General features: G+C 42.7%; 1 protein-coding gene across 1 annotated transcript; it reads right to left on the reverse strand.

Annotated features, from left to right (window-relative positions):
* Window positions 1-16273: 16273 nt before the first annotated feature.
* Window positions 16274-19949, reverse strand: tmem236 (transmembrane protein 236). The gene is made up of 4 exons (XM_018676213.2): window positions 19616-19949; window positions 18595-18667; window positions 17659-17782; window positions 16274-17379 (listed from the first exon to the last, which is right to left on the reverse strand). The coding sequence occupies exons 1-4, from the start codon at window positions 19867-19869 to the stop codon at window positions 16739-16741; spliced, it is 1092 nt and encodes a 363-aa protein (XP_018531729.1). The 5' UTR covers window positions 19870-19949; the 3' UTR covers window positions 16274-16738.
* Window positions 19950-20290: the final 341 nt, after the last annotated feature.

The following is a 20290-nucleotide window of genomic DNA, read 5'->3' on the forward strand; positions in this document are numbered from 1 at the left end:
CATAATTAAAAGATCAGGTCACCCAAAATACAAAACAACAACAGAATTAGCCAATGAGAACACCAGGATCATGTCCTCTGTAACATTTTTGGGCTGCAATTTTTATATTGAAGGGATTTATTTCCACCAGAATTACCTGGCATGGTAGAGAAGCAACATTTAGATGATGATGTAAGGAGATAAAATGTTACTGAGCAGTTAAATTTGTGATTAATGTTTTTATATAAAATCTGAGCACCACTGTTGCTTACCTTTGTTTAAAGGTAAGCAACAGTGCATGGTCCATTTGTCAGTGTGGCCTGTGGCCCGGACGGCCAGGCTGGGGACATCAGCAGATGGGTGAAGTACCAGAATCACCAGGGAGAGCTCTGGGAACCAAGGGACACAGATGAGAGTGTTACATAACTGAGAGTGGAAAAGAAAATTCAGAGCTGTAGTCAGCTGGGCCAGGCTGTGACAGTGAGGAGCAAGGAGCTGTGACACTGACCTCTGGGTCAGACACACATCTGGACCTGCACTACACACAGCTGCACACACACACACACACACACACACACACACACACACACACACATACACTCACACACTAGGTAACAGAAACACATATGCACACATGTCAGTGTCCTTATCAATATCTCTGCCGCTTTAGGAAGAAAAGACAGGACTCTTCTTACAAGGTCCCAACATTTAGCCCATGACCTGGGATTGAACCAGACTCAGGGCTTTGGTAAATCTGCTCCATGACACCTCAAATCTCCTCCAGCAAGAGCCAGCCCTCCTCAAGTGCCAACAAAACACTCAAACAGAGTCTGTGTGTACTTTAACTCCCTCTAAGCACAAATGTGAAGACGTTACATAAGGCGGTCTGATCATTCCTGTGCTGCTGAAGGAGTTACTCATGAAATATGTGACAAAACTAAAATATTCTCAATGATCCAAACCCACCGAACCATTTAAACAATCTGTACATTAGCCTGTTTTCATTCATGCACCATGCCCACCGCGCCCTACACCAACTTTCACTTTCACTTTCATCCCAAGGTCTATTCAATAGCTGTTTGGGAGCTTTTTATCATATGGCATGATCTTCATCAGCAGGTGGATTTTGCCTGGTTTTTATGTTACATTTTTCTGTGCAGTTTAAGGACTTTGCATCCATGTTGGCTTTAAAGTCCTCAAGAGAAAGAAAATTTATCTACAATTCCATGACGACTAAGGTCCACTTGCTTGTTCGTTCTGGAGCTTTCGACAGCATCACACAGCCCTCATCAGCAGATTGTGTTTGCTGAGTTGTCATGGATGTTAAAAAAGTCAATAGTAATTCAATAGGTTCTAGAGGTGCACTTATAAATCTGAATCTGCACCTCAATGGCAACTGAGTAAACTCAATCAGCTGGTGAAGACTGTGCTGTATAGTTGAAAGCTCCTGAACGAGCGAGTGGACCCTGACTTGAGATTATTTTATCAAAATCAGTTTCTGTTACTACGACATCATCCACAGAGCCGCCAACGCACAATCCCATGAAGCACAAGCCTCTCATCTCGCTGCCTGTGCTTACACACCACACGTGTTCATGTGCACATGTGCTCTCACAAATACATAAACAAACATCTGTCCCTAAGCTTCTTACAACCAGAATATGTGTGTGTACATATATATGTGTGTGTGTGCTGTCAAGCTGGGGCCAGTGGTGTGGGGCAGGGCTGCCGGGCCAGAGATAGATGGCACGCACAATTTCAGGCAAAGCTCCAGACCTCGGCCTCCTGCTCTGCCCTCTGCTGTGTCCACACAACTAGAAACTACACATCTGCCCTGACCTAAAAAAACCCAAAAAAGACTCTTTGTTGGAGGCAAGTAGACAAAATTGAAATGTTTAATTATATTCATTTAGCTGCGGTCATGCAAACTCAGCACACGTTAGCTCCTCCCTCACCACGTTCACTGATTCCAGGCTTATCATCACTTTTCGGCATGAATGTTTTTGGTTAATGCTCTTGTATTTTGGGCAGAGTGGTGTAATGCAGGCTGGAGCAAAGCACAGAGAGCTTTGGGATAGTTATAACCGCACAGCTGTTGGACACATTAAGGCAGATGTGCAACAGAGCCGTCAAAGACAAAGGTTTTATCTGTTCTGTTTCCTGTCTGGAATCCTGAATTAAGCCTATGAAACATCATCCTTTTTTTGGTCTGAAACAGAGCAACTGCTCTTTGGATAAGCATATGTATGTGTGTATATATATATATATATATATATATCATTCATTATAAGAAAATACAGATAACAAATTCCAAAGCAGATAAGGCTGACAGAAATGAAAAAGCACTCAAACTGAACTCTATTTTATAATCCACCAGCGGCCCTCCCCCTCCATCCCCTGTCCACTCCTCCTCCCCCCCAGCAACTAGCCAAAGAGGCAGTACTCACCCAGGAGACATTTTTGTTCTTGGGCACTTTTGACATGGCTTGCAGGCGGAGAGGCCAAGGGCCCAACCCTCAATACACTCCTCACGCACGCGCACACACACAGACACCCGTCCACCTTCAGCAGCAACAGCAGCAGCAACAGCAGCCCGCTCAGAGATGGAGATGGGGCTTTTCATTTGACGTCCTCTACCGTTTCCCCCGCGCTGGCAACCCTCACCAGATTTACATCGGCCTGGAGCATCGCCCTCCAATCACACCCCAGCTAAACATGCTCCGAAACTGACTCAAGAAAGAGGAGGAGGAGGAGGAGGAGGAGTGGGAGCGAGAGAGAAACAAAGATAGGATAACTCCAGAAGTGCCTGTCAGAGGCAAGAATAGAACATGAAGAAAAGTTCCTTCAGTCCTCCATCTGAATCCTCCTCTTCCTTCTCCTTGTCAGTGGCTGTCTGCTCTCTTCAGATTCATAAACCCTGTATGAATATGCAAACCAAACATCTGGCCGATGCTCCTCCTCCATGATGCTGGAGGCTGGGGCCAGTCTGCCCTTCTAACATCTGGGAGAGGAGAGACTGAATGGAGAGGAGAGATGGATGGAGGGGAAGAGAGGTGGGAAAGCAGAAGCAGGGAGGGGGGGGGGGGGGGGGTAGTGAGTGCTTCAGGATTGGAGTGGAGTGAGTGAAGGAGGAGGAGGGCCAGTCAGTGGAGGGCATGGCGGGCCAGCACAGATTGGAGGGCAGGTCACTGATCCCTAACATGAGATTAAATGGAAAAAAGAAAAACGTATTACATTGAATTGGTTGTTCTGGAAAATACTATTGCTATAACTTGCCCATTCATTTCCCATGAAGTCAGAAAAAAGACAGTGAGAGACGACACGGGTATTTGTAATTCTGTATATTCTGTGTGATTGTGTTCCTTGCATTTATGTTTTTGATTGTAATCATACTGCTGAGCTCCACAACAGGGACTGGTCACAGAGAGGAAGAGAAGGATTTGATGGTATTATAGATGAATGTCTCTCTGCCAATCCCAAATCCCAAACTCAGTTCTGACATGCTCCCTTCTGGCATCACAACGACATAAATATATTGCTCTCTCAGCAAGGTTACAACTCAGGTTATTTACCAGTTAAAGGAACAGTTCTGCAAAGTGAAATCAGTGCCTGTACTTGAGCTACAGAGCTTGAAGCAAGGAGGCAATAAGTCTAGGTTAGCACAACTCAACCTGGCTCTTTCTTGCATTCGAAATAAGGTTACTAGCACCTCTACAGTAGGCACAATCGTACACAAACGGAAATGCAGAATCTACAGGGGGTTTTTGGTCTTGTTATCACAGTGAGGTTGCCAGTAAACAGGCAGAGATGCTGCACAGAAATAATGGGTCAATGGGTCAACTGTTGGTTGTTAGGAAACATTTAAAACATGTAACACCTTCTAAAACAAACACTGGCTCGGGTAAATTCAATTCAGAGCAGGACAGAGCTACTAACGGTGTCCTGAACTCTGATAGTATCTACTTAACTCTGATTTTAGAGACATCCAGGAGGCAGTATTACACAGGTGCTCACACAGTACATGTGTTTTCTGACTGTAGCCTGTATACAATGTAATTCTGTGGGATACTAGCTACCAGCTTCAGTTGAAACAGTATTCACTCTTACTACAGCTCCATGTGGAGATAGTTAGTTATGGTTGCTAAGGTGTGGTTTGATGCAGTCGTTTTCAAACTTTTTGTGCCCAAGGTACACCAAAGAGAAAGCCACTATCTCAAGGCACACTTGTTCATATCCACACAAAATCCCTTATAACATATCACTCTGACAAGCTACTATTATACTCATAAAATATTTATTAACTGAATAATTCAAGAACAATTTAGTCTAAAGACGTAATAAAAACAAAGATGCAGAAAATTAATTGGCGTCCAAACTGAGCTGAAATAGAAACTTAAATGTTAAGTCAGACACTTTTTAATCAACCGTTAACTATTGTAAATTTTCTTTTCTTTGTTTTTATTTTACAAGCTAGTAAGACACACGTGCCTTTCAGTGGTGGTACTGAGGAGAGGGCCACTCGCAAGTCCTGTTCAACTCAGAGGCAAAACCGTTGCTCTTCATGTTAAAAGAGTAGAAAATGCCAACTCACGCAGGTAGATAGTGGGGAAAAGAAGATGCTCAATAGCGGGGATTGAGATGTGACGGTAGTCTGATGTGGACGTCCAAAACTGATCTAGTGGAAGCTCGCTGAATTTCAGTTTAAAACTGCGCGTTCCAGTCACATGTGGAAAATAGGGTTCAAACCTCTCTTTTCATATCTGAAGATGTTCGGCAAATACAGCGCACATCCTGGGACGTCCCCGTGGTGCAGCTGACATCGGTGGGAACACGAACAAGGGGCCCCGCTCCTTAGCCTCCTGCCACAGGACAAGCTTGCCTACAATCACCCTCAACAGCCCCTAACTGCGCATGTCCCGAAAATTGTGGTGGTGGTGGTGGGGGGGGGGGGGGGTTGATAGAATTTGACTGTGTCTATAGCAACCGCTGCCGAGTAACTGTCTCTTTGCTGCAAATGTCACGTTCTAGAATTCCTTTATGGGTTAGTGACATCACATCCAAAAGTGCAGGGATATAGGACACACTCTTCCATAGTCTTCATTACAACAGCTCAACAGTTTGGGAAAACAAAGCCAAGTTCGAAGCATCGAGGATTGTTGAACGGAACAGAAAACCAAATACCACATATTCAAAAAGTGATTTGGAATTAGCCATCATGACTACAACCCGGAGTCCACAGACAGAGGAGATACCAGCGGTGAGCGTGGACACTCTGCTCCCCATCGTTGAATCCTTCTTTAGAAGGATAACCTCAGAACAATTTGAAAATCTGAAATCGGGTAAACCTGACAATGCCACAAAGATATTGATGGCACAGATTCTTTTGGACGTCATATTAGTAATGACAAAATCCCTCCCAGTGGCGCTTCAGAGCGCAACTGTAGCCGTGTCTGAGGAGCACGTGTTCTCCAGTGTGAGCAACATACTTCCTCTGACTTTTGCTGAGGCTCTGGCTGTTAGAGAGGAGGTAAATACTGTCAGCTCTGAACGCTTGACAGAGCTGATAGTTAGACAGGTTGCAGAAAGCGTAAATTCTGCCCTCTCCACTGAAGTGGACGGTGTGTCAGATCCTGTCCTACGTGTCACTCCCCCAGGCAGACTTAATGGCATGATAAGTCAGGCCTGTAGAATGATACAAGAGTTCATGGGCAAGATGACCGCTGGATGTACACCTCGACCACATAGGAAGAGGAGTGAGGACACCCCCCAACAAATGGACAGTAATGGAGAAGACCTGGAGCTGGAAGAGCGTAATTCCCAGTGTCAGTCATCAACCCAGGAGAAAGTCTCCCAAGGATCAGCAAAGGACAGGGACAACTTTGTGGCTGCAACATCCAAAGCTGTCCAGGAGATAATCAAGAAGGAGGTCAGAGGAATAACAGAGCCCATTCTGGCTGATATGTCGGAGTACAGTCATAAGCAGTTGGAATCTGGCTCCCTACTGAAGATTAAAACTCTGGGAGATGACATTGCTGAGGTGATCGTGAAGAAGGTTAAGAGCCTGGAGGAGACAGGTGCTGCAGGAACACCCGAGCACCAATTCTCTCTCAACACAGTGGGGAGAAAGCTCAAGACATTTGTTGCAAGGCAGTTTGCCCAAGCATCAATTTGTCATATTGCAGAACAACTGAAGGCTGCATTCTTTGACCACCCAGAAGCTGAAAGTAGGCAGTCAGTGCAGTCTCTGATGGCTGGCGTTGACTCTCTGCTTCAAACAGCAGATGGTGATAAACAAGAGGGAGAGAATGAGGTCTCTGAGTCTAAATGGATCAAGGACATTAACAACGGAGAAGTCCAGGTCCTCAGAAAAGAACTCGGTGACCTCCTCAAAAATTACATGGATGAGATGCGCCCAAAGCCCACCAAAAAATCAAATGGGCCAGGCTCATCTTGCATCAGAGTGGCTATTACTCCGCCACGTGAACTCATGTCTGCTGACATCAACACCGGAGTGTGGCGTTTCCTCAGTCTGATGGGGTGGTGGCTGAACACACGCGCTGACACCCACAGTGACAGGGTGATGTCACTCGCTGTAGCGGACACTGAGACACGGGCCAAGGATGATGACGATCGAAGAGCGAAGGAGAAAAAAAACAAAATGCTCGTCAGGATCATCATGGCAAAGCTGGTTTCAGGGGTCTTTGGCAAGACAAGGGCAAACTGCACTTCTGAAAACCCAGAAACCATCATAAATGGGCTGTCTGAGAAAATATGGGCTGAAGTCAAGGGTGAGGACTTTGATATCACCCCGGATGTGGTGGTGCACCTGGACAAGGCCATTTTCAACAGCCTGTGCCAAAGCTGGGACTGTGCAGACATTTTGCCTTCTCTACTCACTTTGAGAGACCCGCACATTGAAAAATACATCACCAGCTCTTTCAAAGATTACCTGAAGATGCCGCCAAAGAAATTCAGCAAAACCCACAGATTTTTCTCATCTGTGCGCAAAGCCTTCCTGCGGCCTTTCAGGAAGTAAAATCAGAATGGGTTTTATGGTGGTGAAAAATTGGGGGAGAAAATAATCTGGGGTTTCTCTGTTTTCTGGTTATTCCGGTTTCTCCAACTTTAAACCCCCCCCCCCCAAAAAAAACAAAACAAAACAAAACAAAACAAAACAAAACAAACCCCAATCCCAAAACAGACAAACTAACAAACCATGAAGAAATTGGGCACTCTAAATTGATGGTTGATGTGGGTTTACTCCGGGTCCTCCGGTTTTTCCCACATTCATGAAAAACCATGCAACTGGAATTGATTCAGAACTAACTGAAGAAAATAAAAAAATAAAAAAAAGTTTTCTCTTACAACAGTTTTTTTTTTTTTTTTTCATGTGAAAACCACTGGTACTAGCATTTAAGTTAAAGTCAGACAAAAGGTAACAGTTAAGTTAAGGTTAGGTGTGTTAAGTTATTTTTGGAACCCTTCCTCCAGTATTATGACTTTAGTCACAACTAAAGTCACAATAAAATTTAAACAGAAATGATCGGTTTTGAGAGTTTCATTTACCAGTTTCAGCACACAATTCCACATTAAGGGATTTCTCAGTGTCAATGTGCACTATTGTATAGAACAGTGATTTTCAAACTTTATGTGCCCAAGGCACACCAAAGGGCAAACCAAAAGACACACCTATTTATATCAGCGCAAAACCACCTCTTGTGAACACATTTTTAATTAGTGCCAAATCAATTTTGACAACTGCATTACTCATAAATAATAAAATAATCAAAATAATCCAAGAGTTCATTTGAAATCAAACCAAGCTGAGAAGAATAGAGATGCACTGAGAATGACAATGAGTATGTGTTGTGTTGGAGAAAAAAACAAAAAACAAATTTGTATTTGAAAATGGGTGCACACAAAATTACGATATGGTCAATTAAAAAAACAAAAACAAATCAGAACTTTTTATATAGTTGTCTATATTGCTATAATAATGTATGATTACCATAAAATCCCACAGCACTCCTGGACTTGCTTCACGCCACACCATTTGGAAACCACTGGTTTAATGCTCAGCAGTCATTTTAACCAAACAAACAACTTGTTAAAAGGTCAGTGTGTTTCCAAAGTTTAGAGAGAGCCAGGCAAACTGTTACTCCCATGCTTAGGTCTTTATGCAGGTCTATGAGCTAACTACTTTATGACTCCATATAAACCTAAATGCCTCCTCTAGTCAGACATACTATATTTAATTAAAGATTTTCAATATCTTCCAGTTTATAGTCAATTTATGTATTAATGTAACCCTGCTTTACTCCTCTAAACTGCATTTTTAAGAAGATATAAAAAAATAACTAGCTGAGGCAGAACAGCCCTGAACAACTTTTTTTGGTCCTACACAGATACTTGTCTGTGATCTACAATCCCATTGCCTCGGGTGAAGTAGGAAATAGCAGTGTGAGTGTGGAAACAAGTCAATACCGACCACAGCTTGCAGCGCGTTAACCAAATCCACAAGATTTTGATTCAGCGTTACAATCAATGTCCACCCTAGCACCGTATGGATCTGCGGTCCTTATAGATTGAGCTCGACAGAAGTGAGCTACAGGAGGAAAAGGAATCACAACTACCTCTGCAGCATAAAAAATTCAAGAGAACACGTTTAATGCTGCATCCTGCCCATGAACTGAACCTGGAGGCAGAAACACAGCACCGAATAAAAAGTCCATAAAAACCACTGCAACAGAATCCAGAGGAATTAAAGATATGAACTGAATTATCGAAGAGTGTTTCCTGTAAATCGATCAACAGGCTATTCTGGTCATACTATGAGAAAGACAACATTTTCTCATGCTGTAGTGGCTGTGTTCCACCTGTATCCTGTGCCATTTTGAGACAGGTGAGAGAAGTTACTTTCACAGTGATCAGACAACTCCTCAGTTCACTGTCACCAATTCCTCTATCTGTGACTGACGTTATCTGTTCACTTGAATTTTAAACCTCTCTCTTAACAGTCACAAAAAGCAACAAAGTGTGAATTCTAATCGAGCAAACGTTCAGGTTTACAGCAGGAAAATCCAGGTTTGTAGGCACAGCCGTGACACTGTTATGTCAAACAGCACTTATATTTATCTTATCTTATATACAAAGCTTTGATTTGCCGCCAAGCCTTGTTACAATTTCTGTTTTGAGGGTCACTGTGAGTATCACAGAGTGTGTAAGCCTGTTAAAATCTGTTAAAAATAAAGTTTCCATTTCCATTTTTTCATTTTGCTTCCGTTCAAAGCAACATACAAATACAGGCTACAATCCAAGCCGCGGTAGATCAGGGATAAGCCATCGGGAATAAGTTCCACAATACTCCATTTCAAATTCCGCCAGTGCCACAACCTTGCATGTGCATAAGGTGAGGCATACTGTTAACTGGATGGGAGATGGGGAGGTTTGATACCTCTGACATGGTTAAATACCAAGACACGAGACACAAGGAGTAATAAGGCAGGATTCACAAAAGTTCTCTTAAGTTCTTAAGTTAATGCTTTTGAATTCACCCATGAAATGATCTCTTGGTTTCTTATAAACTTCTAAAACACTGCATTCCACATTGTTTTAACACATAGTGGCTGTGGAAATTAAAATGAATATACTACTAAATTAACTATAAGGAGTAAGGTTTTTTGGCTTAAAGGTTTTGTGAGTATAACTGTATCAGCTGACCTCTCTTCACTAAAAATCAGACCTACAGTGAACCAAAAAGAAACAATGACAAGCTAAGATTAATATGCATAAACTGTACAGATATTAATATGCATATGTGCACAAACATACTTTTAAAAGGCAACTTAATTGTGTTGTGTTTGTTTCTTTTCCTACAAATTCATAAATGTCTTTGCTATTCTCTATAGTTTTATCCGATTTATAGAATGGGGATACTGAGCCCCGCCCCTCACCTGCCAGACGCAGCATCATCAACAGAGAACAAGAAGATGTCTTATGCTCCCTCTTAGAGCCAGACGAGCACTTAAGGTAATCCTGCTCTGTTCTTTGCCAGCAGAGGCCACACCTGGATGAACTATCTTAAAAATGTAAATTCAATATTACTTCTTGTTTGTGCAGGAAAAGTGGAGATATAACAACATGAGTAAAACTGACATTTCATGATGGATAAAACCTTGTCGATTTGAATGAGTACCACATGCCAAATCAGACATTTATCCTAAATTAGTGGTCCCTAACCACTGTGGTCTGTGGTCCTTTAAATGAAATCTAGGTCTACTCGCCACTAAAGAGTAATGTTCCCCACCCAGACTGTTTCATTTGAATAGTTTTCTAAAGTACGACGGGAGAAAACTACCCAGTTTGGAATCACTGTCCTAAAACAAGTGGTGACTTATGGTGATTGATTGATCTTTTTCAATCTCATTGTGTATAATACAGTGTGTATTTGGCAACACAACACCTAATGTATTGCAGCAAATGGAGTGAAAATAACGAATGAGTTATGTACTTGCACCACATTAGGCAGAAAGGCATTAACCATTTATCTTAAGCTTTTCAAGCCTGAGTAGATCTAAGCAAGAAAATGTATAGATTTTATTTTACGTCTTTATATTTACATGCATTTGCTCGTCTCAGGGTTTTTACTAAACCTGTGTAAGCACACAAAATCAGTGACACTACACTGGATGTGAAGCACCAGGTCTCACTCCTTGATGTCACACAGCGTTTAGCTGTCTGTGGCTTTTTGATTCTGTAAGCTTCTTTCCCTGGCCTGTTGCTGAGGTGGGCACACATCGCATGCAGCAGTATAGTACGTGGTAATCTGCAAGGCTCTGTGCTGACAGCCTATTGAGCGCTGAGGGCTGACAGTAAGCCTATTTCATGTAGGAATGTGGTCGTGATAGGGTCCTCTGCAGTCAGCGCCATCACACAATGCACAGCTCTGAGACTGTATGGTATCAGCTGCAACAGGACTAAACAGAGGTTGAGTACAACACATACACACACACACACACACACACAGAGAGAGAGAGAGAGAGGGAAAAAAATCAACAATGAGTATAGCGATGAAGCAGCAAACAGAGTGGAAGAAAGTGACAAGAGAGGAGAGCAAGGGGAGGAAGAGAGAGTTAGAGGAAAGACTACAAAGGGAAACAGGTGGAGGAGAGGGGTGAGACTGTCCTCCCTGCTCATCTCCGTCATTGAGAGGACAGTAAAACCTGGCCTGTAATGAGATAACTGCACCTGTCCGTCCTCCCCCACTACTCTCCTCCTTCAGACAGCTCAGTCAGGACAGACGATGTGAAGGAGAACAACTCCTCTAAGCAGCTGTCATGTTATTTTAAAATCACTTTACCTTTGATATGCAAAAAAACAAAAAAAAAAACATGTCCTATAAACTGTTCATTTCTCTTGCTCTGTGATGAAATTAAACTGTTGCCTCACAAGAGGAAAAAAAAACAAAACCAGAGGTGAAACCATCCAGCACCAGTTCTTGGCTTTTAGGTAATGTTTTTATGAAGTCCTGTGCTGGGATCGATACAGAGAGCTGTTTGACAGTGCCACTGTCTGTCCTGATAAACTGCAGCCCAGCTGAAAACTAACACAGACTGAGTGGTGAACACCTTAGCAGCAAAAAAAACGGTTGTAGGAGTCACACTCACAGCTGCTCGTAGACTGCTTGTGTTATTGTGCATGCTCACATACTGCAGATGCCTGAATATAAATGCAAATCAATCAGTATTTACAGAAGTATACAGTAACTAGTGATTACACATCATAAATTATCTGCTCTGGCTCATGCACTGTGTAGTTCATTTTAGATGTATTGCCCCCCCACCCCCACCAGCATCTCTGCTACAAAACAACTCCACTGTTGCTATGGGATCAAAAAAGATGGGAATGGGTGCTGCAAGTGATGCTGCGATGGTCACTTACATAGGTGGACTGCACTCTCCGCCAGTGTCCCAGCCCACAGCAATACATCAAGACATCCAGTTGGGGGGTGAGGAGGGGACAGGCTGACAGAGCCTCTGGGGGGGGGGGGGTCGTTTCAGGACAGGCTCGCAAGCAAGATCCTCATGGCACAGGTGATCCACCTGATCTCCAGCTCTTCGGGGAGTTTGGGGATCCCGTGTAAGGAGAAGAATCCGATCTCCTACGTCCACAGGTTGTCGCAGAGGGAGGACCACCTGAGTGGGGGGAGGTTGAATCCCCTGCCCTAAGTTCTGTCCTCAGATGAGTCCTGGTGACCCTGACGCCAAAACGTCTCACAGCATCTTCAAAGTCTCTGTGCTCTGTGGGGAGTCCAGATCCGGTCTTCACCAAATCCGATGACTGTCCCGGGGACTCGGTCTGATGTGCCGAGGAGTGTGAGGTTCGTATGTCTTGTGTTAAGGCGCGTGTGTGCTCACCTCATCCCAGAAGGACAGGTGGTTCATCTGCCATCCTGTGTTTATTTACCCTCCCAGTACCACACCTCACCCCCTCTTCTCTGTCCCGGCTCACCCCTGTCGCAAAACCTCCCCCTCAGCCTACCCCTGGCTTAAGCCCCCTGAATAGTCTTGCTACAAAAACTAAATGTCATTTTCTTCCCTGTGTGTGTCTCTCAGTGCTCTGTAGTCTGTCAGATTCATCCAATCAGAGCTCTCGCATCACTCTACATCCGTCTTGCCTCTATCCCTGTCTGTCCCTCCCTCCTAAGCCCACCCAGCGAGTCCAGATTCGGAGAATTTTGTGTTCTCTGTGATTCCCTCTTTTCTTCTTCCTCCTCAAAAATCCCAGCTCTATAGCTCCTCCTCCAGTATCTCTCCCTCTCACTCCACCGCCACGCTGCTTCCCTCTCTCAAGGGTCCTCTCTCTTCAGGGGCGTTCCTGCTTACCTGAGTCGCTCTTTGCACTCCTGTTGTGACTGTGCATGCTTGTGTGTGTGTGAGTGTGCGTGGAGGCTGCAGCTGAAGCTCACCGCTCTCCCTCTCTCTCTGTTGCCATGCTAGAGCAGGTAACATTCGGCTAGCGCAGGAGACACACAGCCTGAATTCAAATGCGCCTCCAGCCTCTCAGATTTACAAAGCCTCCACCCCTCCTTAACAGCAACAGCCGCCCCCCACCCCCACCCTGTGATCTCTCTATCTGTCTTCTCTCTTTTTTTTATCTCATTGTATCTCATTCTCATCCCTGTCCACAATGTCTGCTCCCTCCGCTGTTGCTTCCCTTTGTGTCATTTCTCCTCACTGCTGTCGCACTCTTTCTTGTTTTTCATGTTACCTTGAGAGTGGGCTGAGGAGGCGCTGGGGATAAGTCTGCTTTAGTTTGACACTGCAAAAAAATCTCCCACTTTTTAAGCCATTTCCATCTATATCTGAGTCTTGACAAATGAAGAAAATCTGCTTAGGAATTGTAACTTTTTCAACCTGTTAGAGAGTGATCAAAGTGCTGGTAAAAGTTTTCCAGAAGTCTTTTTAAACTGAATTTTCATCTTTTTAGGCAAACAAGACAAAGTATGTAGCCTTGCTAGCAGCTACATGAGGCTCAACACAATAATGCTTTGAGCTAAATGCTAGCTCCAGCATGCTTGCATGCACACAACTGACAATGCTAACAAGCTTATGTTTTGATGGGGAAATGTTTACCTCGTTGACCATCTTAGCTTAGCACATTATCATGCTAACATTTGATGAAAGCACTAAACACAAAGTACAGCTAAGCTCATTAGTTCGCAAGTTTAGTATTTGGTCAAAAATTAAACTCAACACTTTGACCTCTTGCTGGTGCTAGATGAAAAGTTAAGGGATCACTAAAGTCATTAAAACATATCATCTGGGAACCATGAATGTCTGTACCATAGATGCTGAGATATTTCACTGGATAATTGAAAACTTTGAGCCGCTGAGGGCACTAGAGTAAAATTCAGGCAATCACCATGGTCAGTATGAGTCCTCTGGGGACCATGCAGCAATCCATCAAATAGTTGTTGAGATATTTTAGCCTGGATCAAAGTGGTGGACAGACTGACTGACCAATCAACAAACCATGCTTAGAAAATTTTAGGAAGTTTTATTGGTGGCTTGTCAGTGGGCGAGGTTGTGCCGGGGGATCACAGCATGCTGGCATGTGTATCTTCAAACCAAAAAGGAAAGAACAAGGCCAGCTGCTGCACAAGAATCAAGACTTTCATAAAATTCTTGAAACAATCTTATTTGAATTGGGTGTGGGTGGCAATGATGCTGCTCTGGCAGATTTTTTTTCACCTGTTTAAAGAAAATGAGACCTTGAGGACTCAATTATGGACAAAAATGACTTGATGAAACTGATATTTTTGCAGTGTACATGCTGAATATGAAGATAAAACTGGATGAATTAATGCAAAGCTCCTCTTAGCATACATGAAAGGTTCATTTGATGACAGAAAAAAGAATTAGTAGTGAAAGCCTGTGCCTCAGAGAACCCTTTATAGTTGAACGTGGATCTTACAGAGTCAGATAAAGAGGAATGGATGCAGGCTGTTGCTTCCTCCTTTGATCATTCAGAGCATTCACTCTGCGTCATGGGAATAAAAAAGTGCTCTCCTGCCTGCCAACATGACGTACTTCAAAATGGCCACAATAATTTAAGCTGCACTAATGCTTTCTTGCAGATTATAGTATGAATCATTAAGGGGGGGGGGGTGATCGTGGCAGTGGGGAAATTAAGGAAAGTTAATTTTAGTTCACATACCGGCACATGAAAGCAGGCCAGCTCTGGTCCCTCACTGTGAATTACAGCTGCTTGTCTAGAGTCCCGTCACTCGCCGTGTGTATCATTAAAAATGCCCTGATCAAATCTTCCCTTGCAGTGTGGTAATGCATTTCAAGCTGATAAAAATGCCCATCTGAAATTCACTGAATTTATCACTAGGGACGCAGCAGGATGTTTGCTTATTTTTCTAATTCCTTCATGTTTTCTTTTTTTTTTTTTTTTTTTTTTTTTTTTTTTTTTGGAGACAGGAGTCTCCAGACTGGCAATTCCCTTAAACACTTTGTCCCGCAGCCCTGGCTCATCCATCAGACGGACAAAGAGCAAGTGCTCCATGGGGTATAATTCTGTCAGACTTGTCCTGGTGGAGGACTGCCGATTACAGTATACACCAGCATCTCTCTGTGGTCTCACTGTGGCATTCTGAGTGGATGCACTCACAGACACATACACACATACGCCAAGGTTACAATCCAGTGAGTTATATGGCCATGAAAACACATAAACCACCATGGTGCCTGTGCCACAGGCAAAAGACGAGGCTTAGATGCTAATTTGCAACTGCCAAGGACAAGGCAAGGAATTAACAGCTGCAAGACATGGAGAAAATCTGTTTATCTACTGGATCTGTGATAGAGGCAAACATATGCTGAGGAACTAAATTCAAACTGAAATCAAAACTGATAAAGAAAACTGATAATTCAAAAAGATATATACAGTATATTGTCCAATCCCAGCGTGGAAGATTTTGGACTAACATGTTAGACAATGCTCTCCCACAGTACCATCAAAACACCAAATAGGGGAATATACTGAGTAGTATAGTGTTTACTTCCTCCAGTTGTGATTTCCAGAGAAGCTGTTATAAGTGGTCCTGTGCACATCCACCAGAGCTCAGCAGGATAGTTGCTGGGTATAGAAAAATCCATGAAATACAAAACAATACAACACTATTTTTATTTTTATGTCTGAGGAAGACAAGTTGGTTGAAATGTCGCCAATAAATGGGAGCTTTGGATTTAGTGTGGGGGGACTCTTTGTTTTGTATTACTGGGAGAATCTGTGCCAAAGAGCACTGAAGCTGCTCTGGAGGTTTGTGGTGGCTCAATACCTTACTGAAATACTTTCTGATGGTTTTCCTTATCATAATGAGACATGCTATGACTATGATTAGCTGCTCCATGGCATTAATGTAGGGAAGTGCTGTTCAGAGTTTATACAGAATGTTAACTGCCGATGCATATAGTATGCTGAGATAAAATAGATTTTTTATTTTTTTTTTTTTTTTGATAACTTTGACCAAAATCAATGGCAGGGACAAACACAGATTACCAATGGTGTGGCTCTTCCTTTTTGGAAAATGACACTTTGTGTAATTACTCTCACTGCCAGAGGGGGGAGACAAAGGTTCCACCCTGCAGCTTTAAAATAAAACAATGAGCTCAAGCACTTCGGACAGCTACAGGGAACAGCACTCAGGTGATAACAGTGTTCTCATCATGAGGGACCTGCTTCATTTGATCCATTGCTAATATCCAAATATTGATTAGTGGTTGAATTTAAAATGTTAAAACAAAGGACTTTTATTTAATATAGTTAACTTTGTTGTAAATGCTTCAAAATGCCGAATGAACAAATACTTTTCCATCAATCAGTGCAGTATGTTAACAACTGTGGTCCAGATAAAAAAAAATAAAAATAAAGAAAACTGTAGCATACACACATAAACTTAAGTATCAATAAATACATCTGGATTCAAATACGCACACTAAAACAAGAGTAGCTGGCTTATTGTACACTCAAACCTACACACTTTTTTGTTCTAAATTCAGAATCATTTCTACATTTTGATTTGAATGAATGGCCTTTCAATTCATTTGCAGACATTACCATTCAAAACATGCTGGTCCTCATCACCAGTACAGGCACTGTGGTGCAGCTCCCTACACATAAATATACCAACTGTTCAAGCATCCACAATCAAAGCAAACCTTTCATTAACAGCAGAATGTACCACTCCTCCTCAAAACATGCTGTGCCTTTTGAATATTCTCAGCTTGCTGAGGAATGTAAAGTAGATAAATGTCAAGCTCACCAGCGCATTTTTCAGCAGGTATAACACGGGTGTCACGTAACCAAACACAGCAATGAGAGCGACCCGAATGATAAAGAAAGGAAGGTCCTGTAGAGCAAATCCTGCAAAAGACAATAAAGGGTTGTGAGGAGTGATGACCACACGTAAAGTGGACAGGAAGCCGAGAATATAGACAGGGAACACCCAGGGTGAGTAGAAGACAGATGGCTCTCCTGCTACTCTCACCATCTCAGCAGTGTCTAACCAGAACAGGAAACTATCCACAAACACCTCTGACCTCCCATCCCTCCTCCACAGGAAGCCTAGAGGCCCAGAGTAGGACCGAGGACGCAAGGATGATGAGTACAGGTAGGCTGCACTGGGTGCTCGTGAGCTGGGAGTCGAGTGGCTGGGTGAGCCAGAAGTTTCCTGCCATCTGCCTGAGGCACTGCCATTTCTGGCCTCTGGGTGACCTTGGGTCAAGCCGTTCTGGCCCTCATCAGTGCGCAGATGGCCTGATACTGTGGTCACCTGTTCCAGGTGGGTGAGGGTGGGGCCTGGCATGTCAAAGTCGGGATCCAGGCTGTGTGCTGCAATTGACAAGGGCACATACAACTCCAGCTGTTATACTACATACTGTCTATGACAGGGTAAAGGTTATTTTTAAGTCCAGTGAACGTCAAGATTATTGGTCATCATTTTCATGATCATTTTCATCCACTATTGTTTACCATCATAATAACTGATGTTGATGAAAATCTTGATAGGGATGCGCCAATCAGACAGCATATTAAAAGTATGAAAACTAGATTAAAACAGGATGCACACAATTCAACATCACGTCATTTTTAATAATGCCAACAATTTACTTTTTCCAGTGAGCTTGCAGGGGCGAATCCTCTCTATAATATCCACACAGATAAGGGAGAAAAGCACCAAGGAAACTGGCAACTCAGCAAAATGGTCGAGCCTGAGTCCTCCGTCCACCTGCACCTAGAGTATGACGATAACAGTGAAAAATAAACGTGACTTCAACAGTAGGAAGAAGTGATCTGCCACTTAGGAATTATGAGGGATGAAGCGAAACTGAAATTCTTCATTACGACATTTGGCTGGACTGGGAAACAGGAGCTCCCGCATTCCAAATTTTATGAACCCATCCCATTTTATTACCCCATAATTATAGACATTAAGATGCTACTGAATGCCCTTAACACAAGATTAAGAAATATTAGATGCATAAATATGACAAGTCTTTGAGGTCAGGTGCTCTTATTTATGCCGTTGCTTGTCTAAGAAGAAAGTGATGAAGGACACATTTTACATACATGTAAAAATTCCTGTCTTCTTAGGGTGGAGGATGGGATAAAGTTTGGGTTAATGGCCAACCTGTTATGTTCATCATAGGTTACTGAATACCTCAGACAGAGCACGGTCTTGTGACAGGGAACACATTCCCAGTACCTTCTTTTTTCAGTTATGATGGTGCCAAAGTCCTCCTCAGTACATGTTGAGAAAATTTCTGGATGCACAATAACTAAAATCTCCAGAGACTAGAGTAAAACCTGTGACAAGCAATGCTTTTCTTTCTCTGTGGTGCATTGTGCCACGTCGACCATCACTCAGTGAGTAATTATAGCGCTCTAAAGGCATTGTCTTACACAGGGGGGTCATAAAATGAGCTTGTGCCACAAATGGACTGTTTACAACAAATATGCCTCTTCAAGGACCCAATTGGAGCATGACAGAACAAAACGTCAACAGGTGTGCCTCAGTGACAAGAAGATCAGTCAGGATGACATTACCTTGGAGCTGGCGATTAAAATAGCAAAGCATGGTAGTGTACACAAGATGAGATACGCCAGCGCTGTCGGTCTCCTGAAAAACAAAACAGGTTGTCTTAGTTCACATGTGAATGACGATCATCTCAGTATGATGATTAATGAATAATGCTGATCTTATTCTCGATGCACATAACACATTTTATCACATCACTGTCAGACTTGTAGTTTCAGTGGATGGAAGCATAATTTAAAGACACCTGGGTATTTCCATTTTATGCTTCTTTCTACTTGTACTCCACTACATTTCATTTTCACTCATGACTTTTACCTGTCATCTATAGTTACCTGTTACTTTGTAGATTAAAGTGAGGCCATGTTACTTTTGCTGAACAAATGCCGCACATAAATTCAGTAATGTCCGTAATAAAGCCATATCTAGCTAAAGCTTGCTAACATTAGCAAACGTTAGCCACCATAAGCTACAGGTTATGCCAGGCCAAGTCTGCTTGTGGCAGTAAAAATGCTGAGTGAATTCAGTTAAGCATTTTATTGTTTATGAATTCAGTGTTTCATTTTTATGATGAAAATTTGGTTATTGTTTTTGTTTTGTCTTTCAAAAGTTACAGTCTCAATTTAAACATCCCATTAGTTTATAAAAATGTGATACTTTGTTAAAGCTGTTAACTCCGGGGGTCATTTTACATCATGAGTACTTATAAGTATATTTTGCTGAGAGTAATTCTGAATGCAGATTGAATTTTTACATGTAACTAAGTATTTTACAGTGTAGTGTTACTACTTTTACTTCAGAGCCTCAGTATTTCATCCACGTCTGTACTGTTATTTCACTTTTTCTCCTCAGGTCAATTTTACTTCTATAGAGCAAAATCCCATATAACCAAAATTTCCCTCAGCTGGCTTGAATTCTTGTCATTTTTACTGTTAACTTGTCTGAGTTGTATCAAATTAGTTGTCAGTAAGATGCTTTATCTAGCACACTTTATCACTGTGTAACTGACAAAACTACTTCCCATGTACTTACCACTGTGTGATCTCTGTGATGAACCTCCGTTGCCTCATGATCAGATATTTGAGAGGGACCCACACCAGCAGGGTCACGGAGGTGACGTAGGCGATAGAAACCGCCACCACAAGCCAGTATGCCGTTAGATCCCATCCTCTCACATCACGTATGAGGCTGGCAAGCCTCTCCATTATCACAAAGACTGGTACGATCAGAGCTGCAAACTGCAGCACCTCATACACGATGAACTTGACCGTCTTCCCAGAATGCATAGTCCCTGAACCCCCTGTTGCTGTTCTGAGCTTGGTGCTAAAGACTGACAATCATCTCCAACAAAATGTGCCAGTGGAGCCGTTGGACTCTGCACACTGACATTGCTTACACTGCACTGGGGGCTGTATTCTTTTATTGCTGAGGTAATGAGGTGGTCATGCTCGGCCTTTTATGGGCTCACAAAGAAGAGCACTCCCATCCCATAATTTCAAGGAGAAAATTACATAGAGCCTGCTGTTGCTGAACTGTATACATGTTCTGGAAAGACATGATTACACTGAGACCCATGTTTGTTCTAACAAGTGCTTCTGAGATGAGGAAAACGATAAGTAATAAAATAGAAATATACATACACACATAACTTTATATTGAGCTGTTGTTAAGATTGCAACAAAATTATTCATCAGTTCACTGTTCATT

This window comes from Lates calcarifer, linkage group LG4, assembly GCF_001640805.2.
Source record: "Lates calcarifer isolate ASB-BC8 linkage group LG4, TLL_Latcal_v3, whole genome shotgun sequence".
NCBI lineage: Eukaryota > Metazoa > Chordata > Actinopteri > Centropomidae > Lates > Lates calcarifer.

Coding starts and splice junctions, on each gene's coding strand:
- tmem236 (XM_018676213.2), bottom strand. CDS start 19,869: ATGCATTCTGGGAAGACGGTCAAGTTCATCGTGTATGAGGTGCTGCAG. Junction 18,668..19,615: donor ATCACAGAGATCACACAGTG/GTAAGTACATGG, acceptor TTTGTTTTTCAG/GAGACCGACAGCGCTGGCGT. Junction 17,380..17,658: donor CTGCAAGCTCACTGGAAAAA/GTAAATTGTTGG, acceptor TGTCAATTGCAG/CACACAGCCTGGATCCCGAC.